This window comes from Cyprinodon variegatus, unplaced genomic scaffold, assembly GCF_000732505.1.
Source record: "Cyprinodon variegatus isolate N-32 unplaced genomic scaffold, C_variegatus-1.0 Scaffold112, whole genome shotgun sequence".
Taxonomy (NCBI): domain Eukaryota; kingdom Metazoa; phylum Chordata; class Actinopteri; order Cyprinodontiformes; family Cyprinodontidae; genus Cyprinodon; species Cyprinodon variegatus.
In genome coordinates this window covers 920,687-943,500 of record NW_015150565.1, presented here as the reverse complement: position 1 = coordinate 943,500, position 22,814 = coordinate 920,687, and the positions used below count along the sequence as shown (strand labels likewise).

Here is a 22,814-nt window from a genome sequence, read left to right as displayed (position 1 = left end):
TCCATGCAGAACGACCCCGAACCTTCTTGCTGCACGGCAGCAGTGGAGCCCCAATTAAGCAAATATTATAATAAAATATTAATTTACCACATGTTGTTTTTACCTCTTGGATTTGCATTATGAATGGTTTGAACACATTAAAATGGCTCTAAATAGGATAAAAATTAATGTGACCACATTTTAAATTCTTCAAGAAAAACTTTGCTTCTCAAACATTAAATCAATGCTGAACCGTGATATCGCTGCAGCATTTTAACGATTATGGTTTTCAACCATGTTTCATTCTTTCATAATAGCTGAGTTAAGTTGGCCATTTTTAACTGAAATATATGTTCTACTTGCAGTTAAATAATTTTTGTTCGGAAATTCTGATATTTTCAGTGGAAGGTTTTGTGAATTTATTCATATATGTGCAGACTTTACCGTTTGATCAGGATTTAAACTCGATTCACAATTTAATCTGTTGTCCTGCAGCCATTTGGGCGAGTGTTCAGAGAACAATATTTTATGAAAGTCAGAAAGTTACTTGAATAAATAACATATTTGCAATCCTCAGTGTTATAAAATAAGGTATTACAGTCTTCTGCAGAGGCATTAAATATAACAGTGGAACTGCTCAAACTCAAACAAATCCTCCATCTTTACGTTATCTCTTTTCCATATATTTAAACAAAAAACGAAAAGCAAAGATCAGCTATAAGTACTGTTTTAAAGCTTTTCCCCTTGCTTTAAGCAAACTTGTCCACATCTGTCTGTGCTGCGCTGAGTCAATGACACAGAAATAAGCATGTGTTTGTAACACAGATTGTACCATCTGGTTCGATCCAGATGCTCACTCATCTAATGAAGAAACCTGAACCTAAAAGTCCAATTCCAGCTTTAATGTTTATGAGATAATTTAGCTGCTGAGTTAAGGTCTAATATTCTTATCTAATTCCTCCAGCAGAATATTGGGTGGCTGCATTGTCTATAAATCCAACAAATATTTATAGACATTTAATCTTATTAATGAGCATTGGAAACAGCTTTTTTTTTCAGAATCGTTTACAGTTTTATACAAATAAACCACAGCATTTAGATTTCTACTACCAGCTTTTTTTCATTTCAGTACACAATTCCCACATTCAGGTCAAACATCTGGCTCATTAGTTGGAAGGTTTTGATTTGCCTGATTCAGATAAATAAACATGATGTAAACTATTCATAAGGTCCAGATGTGAAACATTTGGAAAGAAAAACCTTGAATGCATTCAGTCAATGTTAGATTTCAGTCTTTACTGGAATAAATACAAATATGCTGTGGCATTATTTTTATCAGTTTGAATGTGTTTCATGTGCGCAGGGATAAAGCTGTCCCTTTAAAGAGCAACGAGGAGGGAGGCGCAGTGAGGAGAGGATTCAGTGTGGGTTAAATAAGTCGATTTGCTCTCTGTCTGATTACCATGTTTCATTCATCACGGACATTTTCACTTCCTTCAGCTTTAAAAAGTTCATTTGACGAAAGCTTTTCAGCAAAAAGGGGAAAGCAGCTCTAACCAATGGAGCGATTCAGGAGGGGTTTAACTGAGATGAAGAGACATTTATTCATTTTTAACAAAACCTAACTCACTCAGAACAGAACTTTTAAATAAATTAAATCAGAGGAAGTAGCTCACTTTATATAACCAAACCGCAGTCCTGGATAAAAATACTTTTTTTCTTTTATACGTTTTAAAAGCTGCTCAGAGACAACTAAATTGGGAAATTTGTGTGTTTTTTTTTATTTTTTATTTTTTTTATTATCCTTGTTATATATATATATATATATATATATATATATATATATATATATATATATATATATATAATGCTGGATCCAGACCAGATTAATATGAAATAAAAAAATCCAAAAGAAATTCTAAATAAAAAAGAAGACATATAAAGTAAGTTCTAGAGATGAATACTTTTCATATTTAACTTTGTCATTCTTTTAAAATATGAAGTGAAGCCTATTTCGACTTGTTGAGGCTCTTAGCTGAGAAACATAAAAATGCTCTCCTACTGAGGCATCCTTTTTAGACATTTAAATCTACAGAGCAATATTTGTGCATTTCTCTTATAATGCAGCAGTAATGTTTGTTATATCTGCAAGAACCAGTGTTACTCTTTAACAAAGATGCTTGATATTAATTTAGATTTGATTTAGTGACTTTGCAAGTTTTGGATTAACTTAAACATTGTTTTTGACCTGGATTCTATTAAATTAAATACTTAAATAATGTGACCAAAGGAACATGCTAAATCTAGATGTGTCCACTAATTAGCATCACAGGTTTCTAAAATCAGGTAATAGCTCAGTGGGACAATATATAGGGCTACAGGTAGTCACTGTGCTGTTTGGTGTCATGGTGTGTACCACACTACAAGAATGCTAAATGTAAAGGCTGTGAGACCATCTCCAAACAGTTTGATGTTCCTGTGCCTACAGTTGCACATATAATTCAGAAATATAAGATCCATTGGACTATAGCCAATAGATGCAATACCTGGATCGGATATTGGGGATTAGATATCAGAAATTGGGGATCCAATCCATTTTACGTAGAACTGTTATTTCTTTCTTTTAGGTGCTTATTTGTTAATAAATAATATGAAGTACATTTATATCTGTAAATGTGTTACCCTTGTCTAACAATGCTTATATTAAGGCTAAATCCTTCATTACATGGCAAGATATATGGTTAATACATTCAACAGTCAGATTGGCAATGGATGTCGGGCCGATATGCTCAGCCCTTGTATTGGTATCAGATTAGATCAGAAAAAACAGGATTGGTGCATCTCCAGTAGCCAACCTACCTGGACGTGGCCGCAGGAGAAAAATTGATAACAAAGAGATGGATAATAGGAACTGTAGGTGAATGGCATGTACTTATATAGCACCTTTTTTCAAGTCAGGAGATTTGACCAAAGCGCTTTACACTACATTCATTCACCCATTCACGCAAACACTCACAAACTACATTGTAGCCACAGCTGCCCTGGGTCTGACTGACAGATGACTGGCTGCCGTACACTGGTGCCACCAGGCCCTCTGACCACCATAAGAAGACAATGCAGGTGAAGTGTCTTGCCCAAGGACACAACGACAATGAAAGTCAGAGCCGGGGCTTGAACCGTCAAGCCTTCGATTTCAGGGCAAACTCCAACATCCAACGCCACTGTCGCCCCAGGGAATTCACTGAGCTTGGAATCCAGAGATTCTGAGTTCAAGCCCTACTCCCACGGACTGACACTCTGGGTCCCTGAGTAAGACCCTTAACCCCCACACTGCTCCCTGGGCACCGCACAACAGCAGAGACTTTAATTCATTGCTCTGTACTTGTGACAGTTTAATGGAACAAAAAGAGTCCGGACAAACTAGAGATTAAAGGTAGATCAGTGTAAAATCGCACCAACTGTTGTTATATGAGCCAAAGTTAACTTAATGGGAGACGACTGAGGATTTTGAACTACATGTTGACAAACAACAATGTTCTGGGAGAATGTCATATGGAGATATGAGACAAAAATGTAACCTTTTTCCAAGGTACATCGGCTCTATGTTTGCAGATAGAAAAATGAGGCATATCAAGAAAAGAGCACTGTCCCTGCTTGGAAACATGGAGGAGGCTCTGTTATGTTCTGGATGCTGTTCTGTTTCATCTGACACAGGGTGTCTTGAATCTCTGTAGGGTCCATGAAATCTCAAGATTCTAGAGAGAAATGACCCGCTCTGGTTCAGAAAGCTTGGTCTCAGTCACAAGTCAGACAATGACCCTAAACAAACAGCTAAATGCACCCAAAGATGACTAAGAGGAAAACTTTGGACCTTTCCGATTGGGCCTTCTGTAAGCCCTGTCCTAAATTCTATCGAGGATCTTTGGAAGGAAACATGCCATCTGGAAAAGGCTTCCTTCAATCCTGAGACGAAAGGAGCAGTTTGCTCATGACCTGCTAAGAGAAGCATGTCTCATTTACTGTTAGGAATAGCAATGATTGTCTAAAAAGGCGGTGCAACAAAATATAAAGTTAATGGTACCTTTATTTTTATGAAGGTGTGTGTCATAAGTCCATTTTTTTTTTATTCTGTTGAAGCGGGGTTAAAATGTCGGACATTTGTTCATTTTTATAAAATCTTTATTTATAATTACCCTTTTTCCAATTCAAGTTATTTCTGTGACCTCTTATAAATATCTATTTTCTGAACTCTTAGAAACCTTTACATGCATAAAACAGTTAATCTTTTTATGGATACTAATCATAGTTTAACATATGGGTTTCCTCTGGGTGCATTTAAAATCAAATGGTGTATTCACTGCTGCAGGGTCCATGAAAGACCGGCGGTCACATGTTGGTGGAGCTGAACAGCCATCGATACCATCATCAATACCTGCCTTTGCTATTTATATGAAGCCTGGGCTCCATTACTGCCCACATGAAGACATTTTAAATATGTATCTGCACCATATCTTCACCACAGAGCGTTTCCAAATGAGAACCATATAATGGGGGAATGTTACTTCTGCTTAGTTTCGAAGCAAATCTGCAGTCTTTAAAAATAGAAATCTCCCCACAGCCTCTGGCTGCAGCAGTTAGACGTCCTGGGTCATTTTAAGCCACAGAAACAAATCAGTGAGACTCACGATGAATGAGCTATAGAATCACAGGAAGAGCACACAAACAGGCTTTTTTTTTTATAACTTCAGAGCGCATTACAGCGATTTACAACGATTCACTCCAGGCTCCAACTTAACTTGTTCTCTTCCTTCCTTCAAGCACGACTTTACTCAAAAATGTAATAGTTTATGATATAAATAATAAAATCCAACTCCCTGCAGCAGGAGTTAACCAAACTAATTGGGTTACAATGAGTCAGTATGACGCTGCTCGGTTCATTCGGTCGAGCTCTGCAGGAATAACAATAACAGGAACACGAGTTTCTGCAACTAAAATAGAACCCAGCACACACAACCTGTGAGGAGAAACCTACAGGACAGGTTACTGGTGAATCTGCATCCTCATTTTAACTGGAACTTAACTGGAGAAGACTGTTAGTGTAACACAGCTAAACCTTTTCTAGGAGTGATGCAGTAACATTTGATGCTTGAAGAGAGCAAAACAAACATATCTTATAAGTAGCTTCATTATCTTATAACCTACTGCATTGTCATTTTTGCCTGAATTTACAACCCTTTTGGTATTTATTTTTAGATTTTCCATCTTAATTTTATTCTCTGTAATTTTACTCTGAATTGCACTATTTATGCTTTTGGTATACAATACTGATTTCCCATTTTATTTCAGCTCTGAATGGCTTCACTTGAACAAACAAGAAAATTATGACATCCTTTTTTGACATAGGTGATCATTTTTAATAAAGGTTATCCACATTTATGCATGAAAGCATGTGGGCTTGAACTGTTATCTGTTTTTTTAATAAACTCTAACAAAGTTAATCAAAGTACATGCCTTTGGGTGATAGAACTGTAGATTAAAAATAGTGAGAATTTGCTGTTTTTTAACATTTAATGACAAAAATACATATTTTTTTAAAGGGCCCTCAGTATTTGATCTAGGTGATCACTGTTGGAGCTAAACTATTTTTTAAAGGAAGAATCAAAGATCACTTAGGAGAGTCATTGTGAATGTGATTTGAATTTGTTTCCAGGTATTTTTCTGTGAAATATGTTGCATAAAATATTTTGGGTCTATTTTATTTCATCCTAGTGCTGTTTGTGTAGTGTAATTGTTTGTGTAGCTTATTGCATTTTAGTGTAATATATATATATATATATATTCTAATGTGTTTTATTGTATTTTGATGTGATTTACAGTCTAATTTTAATTGTTTCCTGTTTCCCTGGAAGACTAACTTTGTGTGAGCTAATGGGGATCCGAATAAAGAATAAATACAGAAAATAAAGACAATTTTTTTATTCATTGGGTTATGTGTCGTCTTTTTCAGATCATTTTAAGTCCATCTGTTTTTATTTTGTTGCTTTTTATTTAAGGTTTTTTACTTAAGATTAGTTCAGATAATGAGGATATGATAATTTTAACATTCACACTGTAGAAAATGATCTAAATCCTTATTTGTTAAAGCAAGTATGAAAAATCCTCATCTAAACCTAAACCAATGAAAGGTCGATGCAAACATCTCTCTTGTAAAAAAATTTTAAAAACTGTAAGAGAACAAAATAGCAAAGAAGTCAAATTCTAATATTGAATAAACAGGGACTATTTATAAAAACAGTGCAGGCACCTCCTCATCCTCCAACTTCATATCTCTCTGTCTGCAGATCTAAAATCAGGCAGCTGAGATGAAAAACTGAGGAAAAGGTGTTTGAGAAAGTCTGACTCAGCGTCCTTCAGCTTTTATGAGGAGTTGCATAATGTTGGAGAAAAACCAGAATCAGCGCCAACACTCAGCACTTTGGATCCAAACTAATTCCCCAACTGTGAGGCACAGAACACCTGCCCTCTGCAAACCTCACCATTGCCAGCAGAGCCTGCTGATTCACCTGCTTGTTCCTAATTAATCCACACAAACCATTTGTTTGAGTAGAGAAGTGAATTTAAAAACAATCCAACTGATGTATTATGTGAAGTGGCCTTCACATAATACATCAGGAAACAGGAACTAGATAAGGTCTGAGCATCATCTGAGCTGGAAGTAAACACAGATTACAGCACATGGTTCCTCCTTTCACTCAATTAGATATCCATTACAGGTCGACTTCATAAAACAGCCAAATAAATGAAGCCACACCCCAGTTTTTTACTGTAAATCTGGAGATTTCTGCATCTCGTCGTGATTTAATTCACCACAAATACAATGTTTAATGTATTCACCACGAATATATTGAAAATTAACTGCTTATATATATATATATTTTTGGACTGATTTATTAGTGGTTTTGACATAATTCAAACTGTTTATCACATCTGTGCTTCTGATTTTAGTTTTTTTGGTCATTTTTCCTGTCTTAAAGGTGGCTTTTGTTCATATTTGAAGTCATTTTTTCATTTTTCTATTTCTGTTGTGGAAATTTGTTAAGGATAACTTTACTTCTCTTTGTGATTGTGTTCATTTTAAGTTCTTTATTTCATTTCTTTTTTTCTTCTTCTTTTTTTAATCCCGATGACTGTATTCTGGCTCAGGCTTTGATATTTTCAGTAAAAGATCAAAGTGACTCAGATAAAAGTGATGAACTAGAGTTCCTCTGAATGAACGGTATAAAAAACCTGCCTGACTAGTTTTCATTTCTCACACAACAGGAAAACAGAATAAGCTGTTTAAATTAAACGATCCAGTTAATTTTCGCATCATTTTGAATGATAGCATCCTTATTTGAAGTCTTTTTAAGGCACCTTTGTGCCACATTTTACTCGTTAGCTGTCTGCTTTCTTCAGTTTCTGTATTTTGTTCCTATTGTGAATCTTCTTCTTGGAGTCTCTGAGCTGGTTTGAGTCAAGCAGTTTTCCAGCATTTTGGATTTTAAAGGGTGTAATGAAACTCTGATTGTTTTGCAGTTGTTTTGAATCTTTTGCACCTTTTATTTGCTATTTTTTTGGCCATTTTCAGTCCAGTTTAGCTGTTTTAAGTCAGAACAGACTTCCTTACAGATCAAAGTTTAGTCAAACTTAATCTTTTATCAGTCTCTTTGCAAGTATCTTAAATATCTTTATATTTGAGTGTATTTTCTGGTGTGTTAAACCCTACAGGGATTAATTGTTTAGTCTCTCTGTGTTTTAAATCTCCTTATTGTCAACATGATTTTCTTTAAGTTCAGGATAAGTACTTGTAGGGACTTTTTCTTCTACTGGTGTTTTGAAATTGTTTTCTGTCTCTTTAAGCCACTTTCCCACTGAAAACCCCTGTTTTTTAAAAACTGGGTTGACCCGCTAACAATCGACTTTTGGCTCTTTTCCCATTTTAACAAAAAGCAGAGTGTGAACCCCTGCTGGCACGCTGCATGGCCACTGCCCACACCACTGCGTCTCTGATGGCGGCATCACGCTGGGTGAGCGTTAATGATGTCAACAGTGTGACGGAAATCAGGGAAGTAAATAATGGATAACAACATGGATCGGAGCCAGAAGGTAGTCAGTATTCTTTATTAATTCGCTCTTATATCCGTCCGAATCCCTCTTACCAGTGCTGCGCCATGTTTAACAAATGTAAACAGAGTTGTTTCAGCTTCTTAGATCAGAAGCGGCTGCTGTGTGTTGATATCGGTACGTTGAATTTGAGTTGAATTTAGCGGGACAACCCCGGTCTGGTGTTCACACTGCATGCAGATCAGAACCGAGGGGATTTTGATGCGGGTCGCTCGCCAAGTCGTTTGACCCGGGTAGACACGGCCAGTGTGAAAGGGGTAGAGTGTGTCTGGTGGATCTGAATCTGATTTAGGCATTCTAAGCATGTTTCTAGGGGTTTGTGGTTGTTTTCAGGATTTAATCATTGTACTGTTTGTGTTTTGTATATGTTTTCTCATTCTTTTAACATTTCTTATCTGATTCTTTTGCTGGTTGTTGGTAGTCTTATTTCTGGTGAACTGTGGTTGGATGCAGACAATCTTTTTTGACCGTCTTCTTTTTCAATCACTCACTGATCGTTTAGTGTTTTTTTTTAGTGTTTGTACATGTTTTCTTTCGTGACTGATTTTCCTTTCTTATAATCACTTTGAGTTTGTTGGTTTTTAATTTTCTCTTTCTAATTTGCCAGCATGTCTTTACCACTTTATTAGTAAGAAGCTCTCTGACTCTTTAAGTGACTTTTTTGCAAAATTATTTCAAATTGCACAGGTAAAATAGCATCTTTATTGACTCTAAGTTTAGTGCAGAAACATGCATTAAAGGGAAGATAAACTCTGAGGGGGAGGATTTCATTTTCACTCTCCAACATCACAAGTCTGATTCATGAATCAGTTGCTGCTCTTAATCTCTGTTGCAGCTTTAGGACATAAACTGTCTCTGTCTGTTTCTAACACTGAACTAAAGTGATGTTTCTGACGCATAACAGCTGCTGAAGCTCTCAGCTCTTGCTCGATCTGGCAAAACAACTCCAAATCTTCCCCAAAACCGCACACGTTCAAGCTGCTTAGCCCTCACCTCCTTGTCTGAGATGTAGAGGTGATCTCCCTTCAGCACCACATACCGGCTCCGCCAGAGCTCCCTGAAAATCCCCCGGCCACAGAACTTCCGGATCCAACCCGCCTTCTCTGGCTGCTGCACAGCGAGCGGACCGCAGTCCTGGATGCCCTGAAAATTGAACAAAAAGAAAAGTCAAGGCATTGTTCCACGATGGGGAAACTCGTTCTCTGCATTTCAACCCATCCCCTTGGGGAGCAGTGGGCTGCCATTGTGTGGCGTCTGGGGAGCAATCAGGGGTTAAGGGTTTTGCTCAGGGACCCAGAGTGCAGGCTGTGAGAATCAAGCCGGTTACTTGCAACCTTCTCAGAGCACAAGTGCACTGCTCTAACCACTAGACCAACACTCCCCTAGTGTGAGTGTCTGGAAAGACATAAAGTTGCTGCAAAATCAGTGAGGAGCAGGAAAAAACAAAAAAAGAAAATAAGGATGGAAACTTTAATTGATTTTTTGAGGGTAAGAATGAGGGATGAATAAAACCAAAAACAGAAGAACTGATATAGATAAATATTTGGTCAAACATAAAAAGAAAGGCTTAGGAGGAGTGAGGAGGAGGAGAAATAACGTGTTAGTGATGGAGGAGTGCAAATCTTCACGATGATCATGTTTGTCATTATCTCACTGCTCTCCGTCAGTTTGACCTACTTTAATTACATAACAGCCCGACTCTGACAGAAGTAAGAGGAAGGAGAAAACTGGGAGAAGTGTCGGCGAGTGAAACAGATGCAATAAAATCAACTAGCAGCAAAGAGATGGGAAGCAACAAGGAGTAACTTCAGAGAAAAGAAATCCAAAGGAGGCTCAGTCAAATTTCAAAGAGACATAAAAAAAAAGACATGAAAGTTGACCTCGAAGGGGTTTGGGATGTTACTTTATGCTGTGATCTGACAATAACAGGTTTCAGTAAGAAAAGTTATTTATCTGAGTTCTGGAGGGGAAAGCATTCATTCAAAGAATGAATAAAACATATTTCTACAAAGATGTGTGCCCTTTTCCTTATAATGGTGATTACTTCAATAAGAAAACATATTTTCTGCTCAGAAAATGGAGAAGATGGAAGGTGTAAATCATTAATCTGGTTCTGGGGTCCCAGAACAGCAGGAGCTTCTGAGAAGAGAGACTGGGAAACTTAATAATAGTGAAAGGAGATAAAATATTAAATCTTTGCCAGTTACTGTGAGTTAGATTTAAATGTTTAACCATCTAATAAACACAAATAAACAGAAAAAAACTATATTTATTTATTTAGACACAGGATGAGTAATACTTATGTTATTAAAGCCTGTTTTTTTCAACTAATTAGACATATTGATTAAGGCATTAATTGGAAATGCGTTACTGAAGAAGAATTTCAGCTTTTTTTCCTCTACATGGAGCAGCATGAATATTAATGAATAATGATCCTTAAATCAGAAATGTGTGGGCTTTTTGTTTCAGTTATAACACTAATTAACTCAGCGTTCTCTATCAAATTAAAGATGTGAGTTATAACCAAACGAATGTTATAAATGGACCTCTTTGTTTAAAAGAAAAAATAAGGAAAAAGGGTGTCTGACTGACCCGCCTGCTTTGGTTGCTTTTCTTCATCCTCCCTCCTCTCTACTCCCGGGGATAACCGCTCAGCTGGAGCGCTGGGGAAGGAGGAGGTTCCACCCGACCCGGTGAGACACCGGTAGCTCTGGTCCCTGGAAGATGCTGGTGTCGCCGTGTCCGCTCGGGTCCACGCCGGTTGTGTCTCCTCCTCAGAGCTGCTGCTGTTGTCTGAACACAGCCTGCATCCTTACCCTGCGCGTGCGCGCTGCGCTTTGGAGCAGATGCGCACTGGCTTCGATACGCGCGCTCCCCTCACAAGGACGCGCTCTGGGGGCTTTATTTCCAGCAATTAAGCTCAAAAGCGACACCTAGCGGCAAAGAATATAAAAAAGAAAAGAAAAAGAAAATACACGTTTGAAACGTTGGAGTCACCAGCAGTTGAGGCATTAAAAAATAAAAAATAAAAATTTTAAATGACCCAACCGCCCCCTCCCCGCCCCCACCACAAAAAAATAATAATAATAATTTCCCTTAACTTCAAGCTTGCTTGACTTTACTTGACTTCACCTGTATTCACAGAATATTGCAAAAAACAAAAAACATAATAATAATTCCTGAATGCAGATGGATGATCCAGATCATCACCTAATTTTAATGGATTGCCCATTGGACTGAAGCGCCCCTTTCTTTAACATTTCATTAAGATCCATTCATAACTTTTCAGGTTATCCTGTGCACAGACAGACAGACACTCACAAACTCTTAAAACCATAGCCTCCTTTGCCGAGGTGACTATATTTATAGACATGTTATGACACTTTGTCTTAATTAATTGCCCTGTAATGGCTAACAAAAGTTGATTTTTTTTTTTAAGATTTAGTTACTTTGGGCATCATCAATTTAGTTAAGATCTTATGTCATTGACAAAGGTTAGTTCAAAATTGCAGGTTAAAAGCATAAAAAGTTTTTTAAAGTTTGTTCTCTTAAACCGTCTTGATACTCTGATTGTCATTGAGTGCAGAACACGTTTGAAATGTTGGATTCACCAGCAGATGAAGCATTATGGCTGGAAAAAAATAATTTTAGATGACCCCCCCCAAACAAGTTTCTAACTATAGACAACAAACTCAGAGAACACAGACCTCCTCCAAGTAGACAAACTCATTTCCCCTAACTTCAAGCTTACTTGACTTCACCTGTATTTAAAGAATACTGCAAAACTAAAAAATAAATCCTGGAAGCAGATAGCTGATCCAGATCATCACCTAATTTTAATGGATGGTCCATTGGACTGAAGTGCCCCTTTCTTTAAAATTTCATTAAAATCAATTCATAACTTTTCAGGTTATCTTGTGCACAGACAGACAGACACTCACAAACTTTTAAAACCATAGCCTCCTTTGCCGAGGTAACTATATTTATAGAAATATTATGACACTTTGTCTTAATTAATTGCCCTGTAATGGCTAACAAAAGTTGATTTTTTTTAAAGATTTAGTTACTTTGGGCATCATCAATTTAGTTAAGATCTTATATCATTGACAAAGGTTAGTTCAAAATTGCAGGTTAAAAGCATAAAAAGTTTTTTAAAGTTTGTTCTCTTAAACCGTCTTAATACTCTGATTGACATTGAGTGCAGAACTACTTGTCCTGTGAAAGAAACTCTCCACCTATTGAGCTCTGCAGGGACTCCATAATCAGACTGCTGGAGATAGGCATGATCATGAATGGGCAGGTGGACTCTAGCAACTTGATGCTAATTTTAGGCAATTGTTTCACTAAATTTTGTTTAGAAATATCAGTGTAATGGGGACTGAAAATAAATGCAAAAAACTTTCCATATTTTCATTTTAAATAAAGAAAGGGAAACCATGAGGACCATTATTTTATTTTCCCTTCTGAACAATGCTTTATTTTGTGTAGATCTTATAAATGTTTCAAGGGGTGTTAATACTTTTCAATTAAATTTTGATTCAGTTTATTTCTATAGGGCCAATTCACAACACATGTCATTTCAAGGCACTTTACAGTTCACCAGATCATACAGTCAATTGATTCAAAGTTTTCTATCTAAGGAAAACAAGTTGATTGCATTGACTCATTGACTCGGATGCAATCCCGCACACAAAGCATGCTTTTGAACACCTAAGTCAGGAAAAGGAACTTTCTTTCATGTTCCAAAGTGACAGCTTTTAGGTTTTGTCTGACCTTGACTTAGTATATCTTTTAAAATAAATGTGGTATCATTGTGGTATTTTTAAGAAGTTTTGACAGAATTATGGCCGTTTAAAAAAATTGATTTTATTTTAAAAGCCGATTTTTTTATTGGAAAACTGCAGCTCATTTAAAATGTTGCTGCTAGAGTCCTGACTGACACCAGAAGAAAGAATCATATCAATATAGATCTTAAAGCATTGTGTGCTTCTTTGTTAAAAGACATATATTAGAATCTGAATTTGGTCCACAAACCATTAAATGAAAAAAACAATACGAGTAGAAAGTACTGACACTCCTCTGCTCTTTGTAACTTCAATTTTTGTTTTATATTCTGTATTTTATATGTTTTTCCTGTACGGGGCTGCCTGCTGGATGTTTCTTCCTCTTAAAAGGGAGTTTTTTCTCTCCACTGTCGCTACAAGCATGCTTGGTGTGAGGGATTGCATTCAAGTCAGTGAGTCATGCAATCAGCTGGTTTTTCTTAGAAAACTTTAAACCATGTATGATTTGGTTGCATAGTCTCTGTAAAGTGCCTTTAGATTACATTTGTTGTGAATTGGCTCAAAATATGAATAAACTGAACTGAATTTCTAATTTACTAAATTTGTTAAAAAATACATGTTTTCATAACCTATGTTTCAATACTTTGTCCAGGCTTCCGTGTGTCTGTAAAATATATAAATCTTTGTAAAAATGAGCAATTGATTTAAACAGAAATAACATTTTACAAAAATAAATACTTTAATCTTTTTAAGTTTCTTGATTACGTAAAGAAAAATAAAATCATTCTATCATAAACTCTAGCAATATGCTATTTTGAATGTAAATTAAGAGTTTAATTTACAGCCGTATCTTTCAGTCCTAAAATAAGGGTAACCTTTGGGTGATTTTCAACAGCAGAAATCAAGACAAGTGAGTCTGAGAGAAAGAAATGTAATCATATAGTTATTGATTAATATAGATTTATTTGCATTAACTCTACATGTTGTATCAAGCTTCGTTTTCTTCCTTCTTTTCCAGGCAAAAATCTGCAGGGAGACAAAAAACAAATAAACATTAAACTTGGCAGGTTATTCAATTTTTTTTTAAGATCATCCACTTCCTGATACTAATAATGTCTGAAATTTAGGTTAATTTTATAATGAGGTTCTTGAAGCATTTATATTCTGTTTGTCATACAGGCTCAAAACGTTGCTGGAAAAAACAGCTGACTTTACATTAACCTGTTTTTTTTTGTGTTTAGAGTTTATATATATATATATATATATATATATATATATATATATATACATCATATTTGGGTTTTATCATGTCTCTGACCTGCCTTCCCGTCATAGTGGAAACCACCGTCAAAATTGAATTTCAGACACTCCGCGATCCTTCTTTGTTCACTCTCAGCAGCTTTTAGCTCTTCAGCATCCAGGTGTTTCCCCTCACTTCCTGTGTCAGAGAAAAGGACAGGAAGTCAGCGACCACAGAGACAGAAACCAGTGAGGCCATTACAGCTCTAATAAACACTTTGAAAACTGAACAAAAAAACAACACTTCATACCTTGTAGGACAAGTCTTCCTATTCTATGCAGATTTATTTTTACATCAGATTAACTGGGACTTAAATTGACATCAGAATGGGCTCTATGCACAACTCCAAGACACAAACCGGCCCCTAACGTGTTTCCTGCCGAGGTCTGAGCAGTAATTGTATCAATAAATTTCTCCTAATTGTCTTTTCTCTTCATGTGAGTTTTTCAGATTGAACAGGCTTTTTTTTATGGTCTTCTGATGACATTTGTGCTAAAATGTTAGAATAATTTAAGGATAATGATAATCACAAAATGACTCATTGATTAGTATCCCGTTCCCCAAAAGAACATCTGAAAGTGTGATGAAAGAGACAAATCTCTTTTTCCATTTTCACTCCGTGGTAGATGAAAAATGATGGACATTGCAGGTACATAACTTCGATTTGGTGTCATGTCTGTAGCAGGGGAAGCATCATTGAGTTCAAGGAGTGGAACAGCATCATGGCTTCATTACCACAGATAACATCCCCTTGGTTTATTCTCCAATGGAGGCTTTTGGAGATCATAAAACGATCTTAATCCTCTGCCAATGTGTTACAAATTCTTATTAACATGTTCGCCATTATTAAAGTGCTTTCCTTACTGTAGAAAAGCAGTATCCTTCCTGGTGTTCCTTCAAACACTCCATGGTAGACAATTAGTAGGCAGTTTGGACAGCCCTGATGGATATCTACTCGACCCTTGTCATCATATGGAGTCACCGCACCACCAAACACCTGCACTCCTTGAGGGCACAAAATTAGGAACAGTAATTTATGAACATCAAAATCTATCATGCATTCACTTTTCCAAAGACTTTATCTTCTCTTTTTTTTCATTTTCCTGCTGATCACTTTAAAAACAGAATATTTCTTTGTGATGTGGGGAAGAAAAACACACTGCCTCGCCAATCCTCTGTAATTAGGACCGTAACTCATGAGCAGAATCTCTTGAGGCAAACAGCCCTGAACTCATTATGCTTCCTGCAGGCCAATTATTTTAAATGTCTTGACTGCGACAGTCCAAAGTACCAAATACAGTACCAAACAGCGAAAAAACTTATGCAGCATTAAATTCTGGAGAAAAAAACGTACTTATTTATTCTGTGAACAACGATAAAGTCTTACAAATTCATCAGTTCTTTTGTCTAACACTCAGATTTGTGCATACACCCAATTTGCTACAACCAACTAGCATCAATTTGCTAGACTTTAAATGTGTTTTATATTATATTTGTCTTTTAGATCATTACTTGTTTGGTTAAATCAGTCCTGTACTCACCTGGACCATCCAGGATGAGAGTATGGTTGGATTTCTCAGGGTCTTGAATTGTCATGTTCACATGGAAGACTAGACAATTTCCTGCTCTGAAAGGATAGAATAGAGAACAAGACTAATTATCAAACATCATTGAAATCTGGCTTTAGTTAACAGGTAACGGGCACCTAAATTATTCTCACACAATGTTTCGTTCGGTAAGTAGCAAACTCTCGTTGTCGTCTTTGATTTTGAACTGCACAATGGAGCTATTAGCGTTTCTCATAAGCTCCAAACCAGCTGGATAGTCTGCAAAAGACTTGACCACAACCCAACGCACCTCACCTAACTGTAAATAGAATAAAGAGGAGATAAATCAAGAGCACTGTTGTCCTGAAGAAACATGTGTGAGGTACCGAGCAGGTCAAGCTTGAGGACACAGCTGTGATTTCCAAGAAAAAAGAGTTTTATTTCACCAAAGTAACAAAAATCGAAACAATAATTGAAGCGCCATAAAAAGAAGTGAAAATAAGAGACTAACTCAAGGCAAAAAATATGAAGGTTAAACTAACAAAACCTCAAACTAACGGCACAAACAAACTGACCTGACACATAGATAACAAAGGGGACTTAAATACAGGTTGATCATACCAGACTGACAGGCTGAGGAAGAGGGAACAAGAACATCTACACAAAAAAAATAAAAATAACTAAACAATCAGATTAAGAATTAAACTTAAATTACTAATAACTAAAGAAAATTAATAAAATGTGCAAATCACAAAATATTAAAGTCAGGACTCCATAGTAGAACTCCAGATGGTACCACCCAATCTCTTAATCTAGGATTGAGTGTGCCAGCAAGTCCTTCACCTAGTTGAAGGTACTCTCCACAACACCAGAAAAGGAAGCACAAAACTTAAATATGCAAAAGTTAACCAAATGAGTGAGAAAACATAAAGTGAAAAAGTGGTAGTGAGTGGGGTTACCAACCGTGTGGCCATCACACCACGTAAAACATATGTTCTTCTATGTCATCTCACCTTCCGCACATCCTGTTGTTGCACCTTCGGTGGCAGGTTGCATTCTTCGGAGGCAGACTGAGCGCTGCAGCTTAGCAGCATCATAAGCAGCAGAGCTCCCGTGGCCTGAGGCTTCATCGTGGATCAGGAGAAGACAGAAGGCTGGGGAAGTGGATACAACTCAGATAGACTCAGTAAAGTCGTTCATCTGTTTATAAAGACTGACCTGACGCAACGGATTGCTGACCTCAGCAAGGCCAAAGAATCTGTTTGCTCTTTAGCTGTCCAGACAATTCCAGCTTCTAATGATACCTTGACCCTGGCCACTACAGAGCAAACTCACTCACTCCCCCTGACAACAAAAGAGATCAATATTTTTTTCCAGGGCTGATATAGGTGGAAGGATTAACTAAACATTTTGGGAAATTCAGCCAAAACTAGTAGTAAATATTAGAAAAAAGCACGCTGATTGAATAAAAATCAGGATTATAATCTGGACTCAGATCACTGATTGTGATCTGTGGAGAAAAGAAGCAGGTTGGCAACATTGCGGCAGGCGAAGAACTAGCTGCTACTGCGACATCAGGGAGGACAGGGAGCTTGATGCTCACAAGAACATCCTGATCTGATCACAACACCCAAGGACAACGTACAACGGACATAATCAACAACAATTAAGGACACTTAAAGCTATAGGGGAGGAGGTTATGTTTCTGGGTGGATCATCAATATAAGTGTTCCTCCTAATTGTCAATCATTCTCATGATATGTTTACGTAAGGCCGTCCTAAGTGCTCGTCCCTATTTTTTTACCTACCAGTGGTGAGTCTGACATAGGGGAAAAATTACACATCTTCTTTTGAAAAGTAAGCATGTATGAGCGATGCGAACAGCAACATTTAAACAGAGCGTCTGTTGCACAGGGGAAAATATCATTGTGTTTTCCTTTATTTAGACTTTTAGATTTGCTTTGCACGTTTGGATTGTTTTGGATTTGGTTTTCCCCCTGTGACAACCCAAGCGCACTTGACTGAAGTTGGTTGACTGGGGAGGTGGATGCATTAATTGCTGCACTGCAGCCAACATAAAAGGAGTCTGGATGGAAGGTTGGTTGCTCGGGGAACACATTGGAGTCAGATGTGCATGGAGCGTGTTTCTAAGTCGCTTGTGGAGAAATGTCCTGGGTCGTGCGTAGCGAGGAAATAGGAAGCTATTCTTGTGGGATGGAAGAGGGAAATAGTGAAAACGAAGAAAATTGGGAGAGAGTAGAGTCAAAAAAATGAGAAAAAGCGGAGAAAACAGAGATCAATTGAAGGAGAGTCCAGTTCAGAACAGTCAAGTGATGAACAATCTATAAATTCCACAGGAAAACAAAATTATTACAAATTCATATTCAAACTAGTTAATCAGGGAGACTCTTTTGCAACTTGGAATCCGGTGCAGTTAACAAAAACGATAAATAGACTTGTAGGAGAAGTCTGAAGCGCCAGAATACTCTATAGCTGAGACCTATTAATCAACTGCAGAGACAGCGCTCAACAAGGCAAAGACATTTGGATTAATAATATTGAGGGGAAAAGAGCAGTGTTGTATAGTAACAAAGTAAAAATACTTCACTACTGTACTTAAGTATATTTTGGAGTACTTTATACTTTCCAAGAGTATACACTTTTTTGAGAACTTTCACTTTTACTTCTCTACATTTACGAACTAAATTGCATACTTTTACTCCGATACATTTTCAATGTTTGGTTTAGTTACTAAGTAAAAAAAAAAAAAAAACGAGCGAGAGAAAGTGTTTTGACGCCACCTACTGACTACAAAGTCGGGTCTTGCCTGGGCTTGTTCATCAACACCAATAGGATACGCCTGTTTCGCAAAGCCAGTATAAATTTATTCTACACTTGGTTGTTTATATTATTTTAAGTGAATTTAACCCTTCAAAGTTTACCAATATGTAAAAATAAAATGTCATTCAAACTGCACTACTTTCTTCTTATACTTTTTACTACATTACTTGAGTACATCTATTTTTACAGTAATTCTTATACTTAAGTACAAGCCATTTCAGATACTTTAAGACTTTTACTCAAGTAGCATTTCAGTCAGTGACTTGGACTTTTACCAAAGTCATATTTTGGAGAGGTACTTATACTTTTACTTGACTCTGAGATTTCAGTACTTTATACAGCACTGGAAAAGAGTTCAGTGCAGCTTAATGGAGAACAGAAGGATTGGCAGGAGAGTCCTTGGAGGAGTTCATTTTAAAAGTAACTGACAAAGAGATTCTAGAAAACATAAGTGGTGCAAAAGTAAAAGAAGTGAAACAGTTAAAAACTACAAGAAATGGAGAAAGGTGTGACAGCTTATCTTTCTTAATCAAATTTGAAGAAAAGCATTTAAGGCTTTCATTCGTTACATGATCTACCCTGTAAAAATGTACAATCCTCCAGCTCTAAGATGCTTCAAATGCCAAAAACTTGGACATATAGCAGCAGAATGTAAAGGGAAACAGCGCTGTGGAAGGTGTAACCAGGGCTGGAGTCCTTTTGCTGTTTATTGTTCAAGGGGAGATGCTGCTTATTTACAGTAAGACTAATATTTTAATATTTGTAACACATTTTAGGAACAATCTGTTGTGGTGCATAAACCTGTAGGGAAACTGTAATCTTTCTTTATGCACTATAAGTTACGAATAACAAATCTGTTAAAAGCTCAGTAATGAGTAACTTCATTTTGACTTTTACAAATAATTGGTTACAGTGCTAGTTACTTGAAAAGGAACCTAGTTTCTGTAACACATAACTTAAAGGTATAGTGAAGGATTTTCTTTTTGTGGATGGATCCTCCAAATAAGTGGTCCTCATAACTGTCAATCATTGTAGTGATATGCGTATAAAAGGCCGTCCTACGTGCTTGTCCCTATTATCACTTACCAATGGTGATTCTGATATAGTAGAAAAATTTCAGATCTTTTGGAAAGTAAGCTTGTATGAACGATGCAAAGAGCAAGTTTTAAACAGAGCGTGCACGAGGAAAAATGGGCTTGCTATTGCATGTGTTTAATAGGTGATCCCTCTCGGGAGCGGGTACAGGGTTGTCCATGTGCAGTTTTTCTATTTTATTTTTTCTACTTCTTTTGTCTAATATTTTCATTTATGTTCTGATTTTAAAGATTAAACATCTTTCTTCACAGTTTGCTACAACCAGCCATCATAGGAGAGCATCTATTTTATCAACTTTAACAGCATTTTCTATCAAAGTCATCCCACTTATCCTTCAGATCAAGACATGTTTATGTTATCTGTGTCTGATCCTGGAAAGCTTTATCAATCACTAGTTTTTTCTCACCAAAGCCCTCCAGAATAAATGTATGATTGGATGTCCTAGCATCTGCACTTGAATAGTGTCCATTAATATGTACAGAGTAGAGAGAGAGTAGAACATGATAAATTCTACAAGAATCAGATAGTTGATACATTTAAACCATGAAATGCATTGAAGAAATCGTGGCACACAGTTCATCTCAGGATAATAGAATTATTTGATCCCTGATTCTGCATTTAAGGTGGATGTGACTTTACATCCGCCTTAAATGCAGAATTTAATAAGGTCATGAAAAAAAGAGCATCATTAAATACAGATTTTACACAGTTCATACAGTAAATTGCAATATAGAGACAGATCCCTATTAAAGTCTGCAGGTAAAAAGAAACATTTTGAGGTATATTTTAACATTTACCAATATTACATAGACAGAGTTTGTCTTTACTTTTATAAAATTGCATAATTAATGCTAAAAGATGAAAGAGAAGCTTGATTAGCTTATTTTAGAATTAAATACTTCAGAACAGACACATTAGTGCTGCTTTGTGCTCATAAACTCTGTCATACCTAATTACTTTAAAACACTTTAAAACAAATATTAGTTGCATCAAAGTTCTGCATAAAACGAAAACATCCAAGATATAGATGCATACTTATAAAAATAATCATGTGGCAGTGAAAGTTACAAATTAACTAACCTTGGAGATGCTCCAAATTAAGAATTAAACAACTATAGTTCGAAAAAATACATATATACTAGTGTATATATGTTTATTTAAATCATGTCAGCATAATACAATCCATATTTATAAACACACACAAAAACACGGTCATGTCTCTTTACTGGAGTCTTCAATAATAGTCTTTTACATTCACATTGAGTCACACATTTAAAAGGACATGTTGGAAAAATGTAATAATATAACCAGAAAATCACTCCGTTTTATTAAACAAATGAAAAAAAAAAGTCAGATTTGCATTTATAATCAAGTTAGTTGGGTTCCTAAATTCATCACTGCACAACTGTTTATTTAAAAATGTGGATAGGATGACATCAGATCATTTAATCCAAATTCACGGATTAATATTTAATTAAAGATATTTTCAGTTTACAGGTCTGTTAAGAGTACAAAAGGTCATCTTCCATCATATATGTTATCTACTTCCCTCTCTACAATGTACAAATAGTACTTTGTACCTGACATACTTTACATCATATATCTCAACAAAAACCTTTGCCCCAAAAAGCCCAACCAAAAATGTACATTTTAATTTACCGCTGATAAAGTGGCTGCCAGGCTGCTGCTGCTTCTTTTGAAATGTTGGTTTGCTTGTGTGTTTTTTTTCTTTCTTTGTATGTGATGTTGGATGTTTGTATATTTTCACGTTCTGAAGACCTCGAACCTGGTGTTTAAAAAAGAACAAAAAAAAATGCTGATCCATGTCCAGTCTTTTCCTGTTTTTAAAAATTGTGATAAAATAAACTTCTGATGTAACAAAATGCTTATTTTTAAGCTGTAGCTCTATTATAGTGTGGCTCCACAGTATAACAAAAATCCTCAATTTATATTAAAACTCTGGCATCTGTTTTTTACTGCCGAAAATTTGGTCACAATGTTTTAGCATTTATGGTATAATTTGTAGGCTGTAACAATGAAGTGTTATTTGTTTACAGCAAATTAAGTTATGTGTAAAAATCAGTGTTTTTTTAAAGAACCACTACTTTCTGCTCCCAAACACTTCAGCAAATGCATCGTAGTTCATATTAACTTATATTTAATTTCCATTTCGAGTTGTAAAATAGAAATAGGGTTTTTATAGTACTTTTACAACAACTTTATTAACAATGATCAGGAGCCTGAACAATGGCTTTAAACAGGACCTATTAATAATAACAGCAACCTCACTCATTACCAAATAGTCAGCCAATGGAATGCATCGTTATAATGATCGATTATGTAACCCTCAGAGATAGAGAGCAAAAAAAGTTATTTAACTATAAAACATTATGGAACTTTTCTAAATTTTACATTTACTCAAGATTTGGAATTACAGCTCTGTATTTTATATCATAACTATACAATACTTAAAATGTTTTTTTTTTGGGGGGGGGATTCAAAGCAATTTATTTACTATGGTGAGACAGTTTTGGTTTTAAAAATAATATACTGTATTTTCCGGGCTACGAACGGCTACTTTTTCCCCACGCTTTGAACCATGCAGGTTTTAAGAAAGTTAAGCTTTTCTGTTTTTTTTCATAATTAATTGAAATAAGGGGCTAATTTATATTTAGCACAAGAACATGCTAGTTGACGACACGACGGAGAACAAACGTCCCAAATTCACACATTTTGACATTTATTTGCCTCATTAAAGCTGGTGAACCGATGAAGAGACTGTGCTTAACTCCTGCAGAGCGGAAATAAAGAGCTGATATTAAAACTGATGATTTAAAGGAAAAAATAAACAAGAAGATGTTTGTTAGTCTTAGAAATAAAGCTACAGGAAGCTAGAAAAACAGCTTCATAAAATTAAAGTAACTCATTTCTGCAGATTCTAGATATATTTGCAAAATAATTCACAGCTTTGGCTCCATTAGAGTACGGAAAGAGAAATGAAGAAAAAAACAAACCTGCCAAATGCTGTTAAAGCAAAAATTGCTACACAAAATGAGAAAAGTAACATTTTTTACAGAGGAAAATTTTTGTATCTGTGGAAATTTT

The 22,814-nt window shown here is 36.1% G+C and overlaps 2 protein-coding genes across 4 annotated transcripts in view; both read right to left on the bottom strand.

Moving 5' to 3' along the window:
- Positions 1–10,925, bottom strand: part of plekho1 (pleckstrin homology domain containing O1) — a 30,754-nt gene extending 19,829 nt beyond the window's left edge. For all 3 annotated transcript variants that reach the window (XM_015375002.1, XM_015375004.1, XM_015375003.1), the window contains exons 1-2: positions 10,735–10,925; positions 9,136–9,285 (exon numbers count right to left, since the gene is read on the bottom strand). In XM_015375002.1, the coding sequence (XP_015230488.1) occupies positions 9,136–9,285; positions 10,735–10,761 (177 nt within the window). In that variant the 5' untranslated portion in view covers positions 10,762–10,925. The remainder of the gene's footprint in view (positions 1–9,135; positions 9,286–10,734) is intronic.
- Positions 10,926–13,728: 2,803 nt separating this feature from the next.
- LOC107084955 (saxitoxin and tetrodotoxin-binding protein 1-like) lies at positions 13,729–16,964 on the bottom strand. The gene is made up of 6 exons (XM_015375029.1): positions 16,787–16,964; positions 15,947–16,092; positions 15,768–15,853; positions 15,091–15,231; positions 14,245–14,364; positions 13,729–13,952 (listed from the first exon to the last, which is right to left on the bottom strand). Exons 1-6 carry the CDS (start codon positions 16,901–16,903, stop codon positions 13,915–13,917), a joined length of 648 nt encoding a protein of 215 aa, XP_015230515.1. The 5' UTR covers positions 16,904–16,964; the 3' UTR covers positions 13,729–13,914.
- Between the last annotated feature and the right edge of the window lie 5,850 nt (positions 16,965–22,814).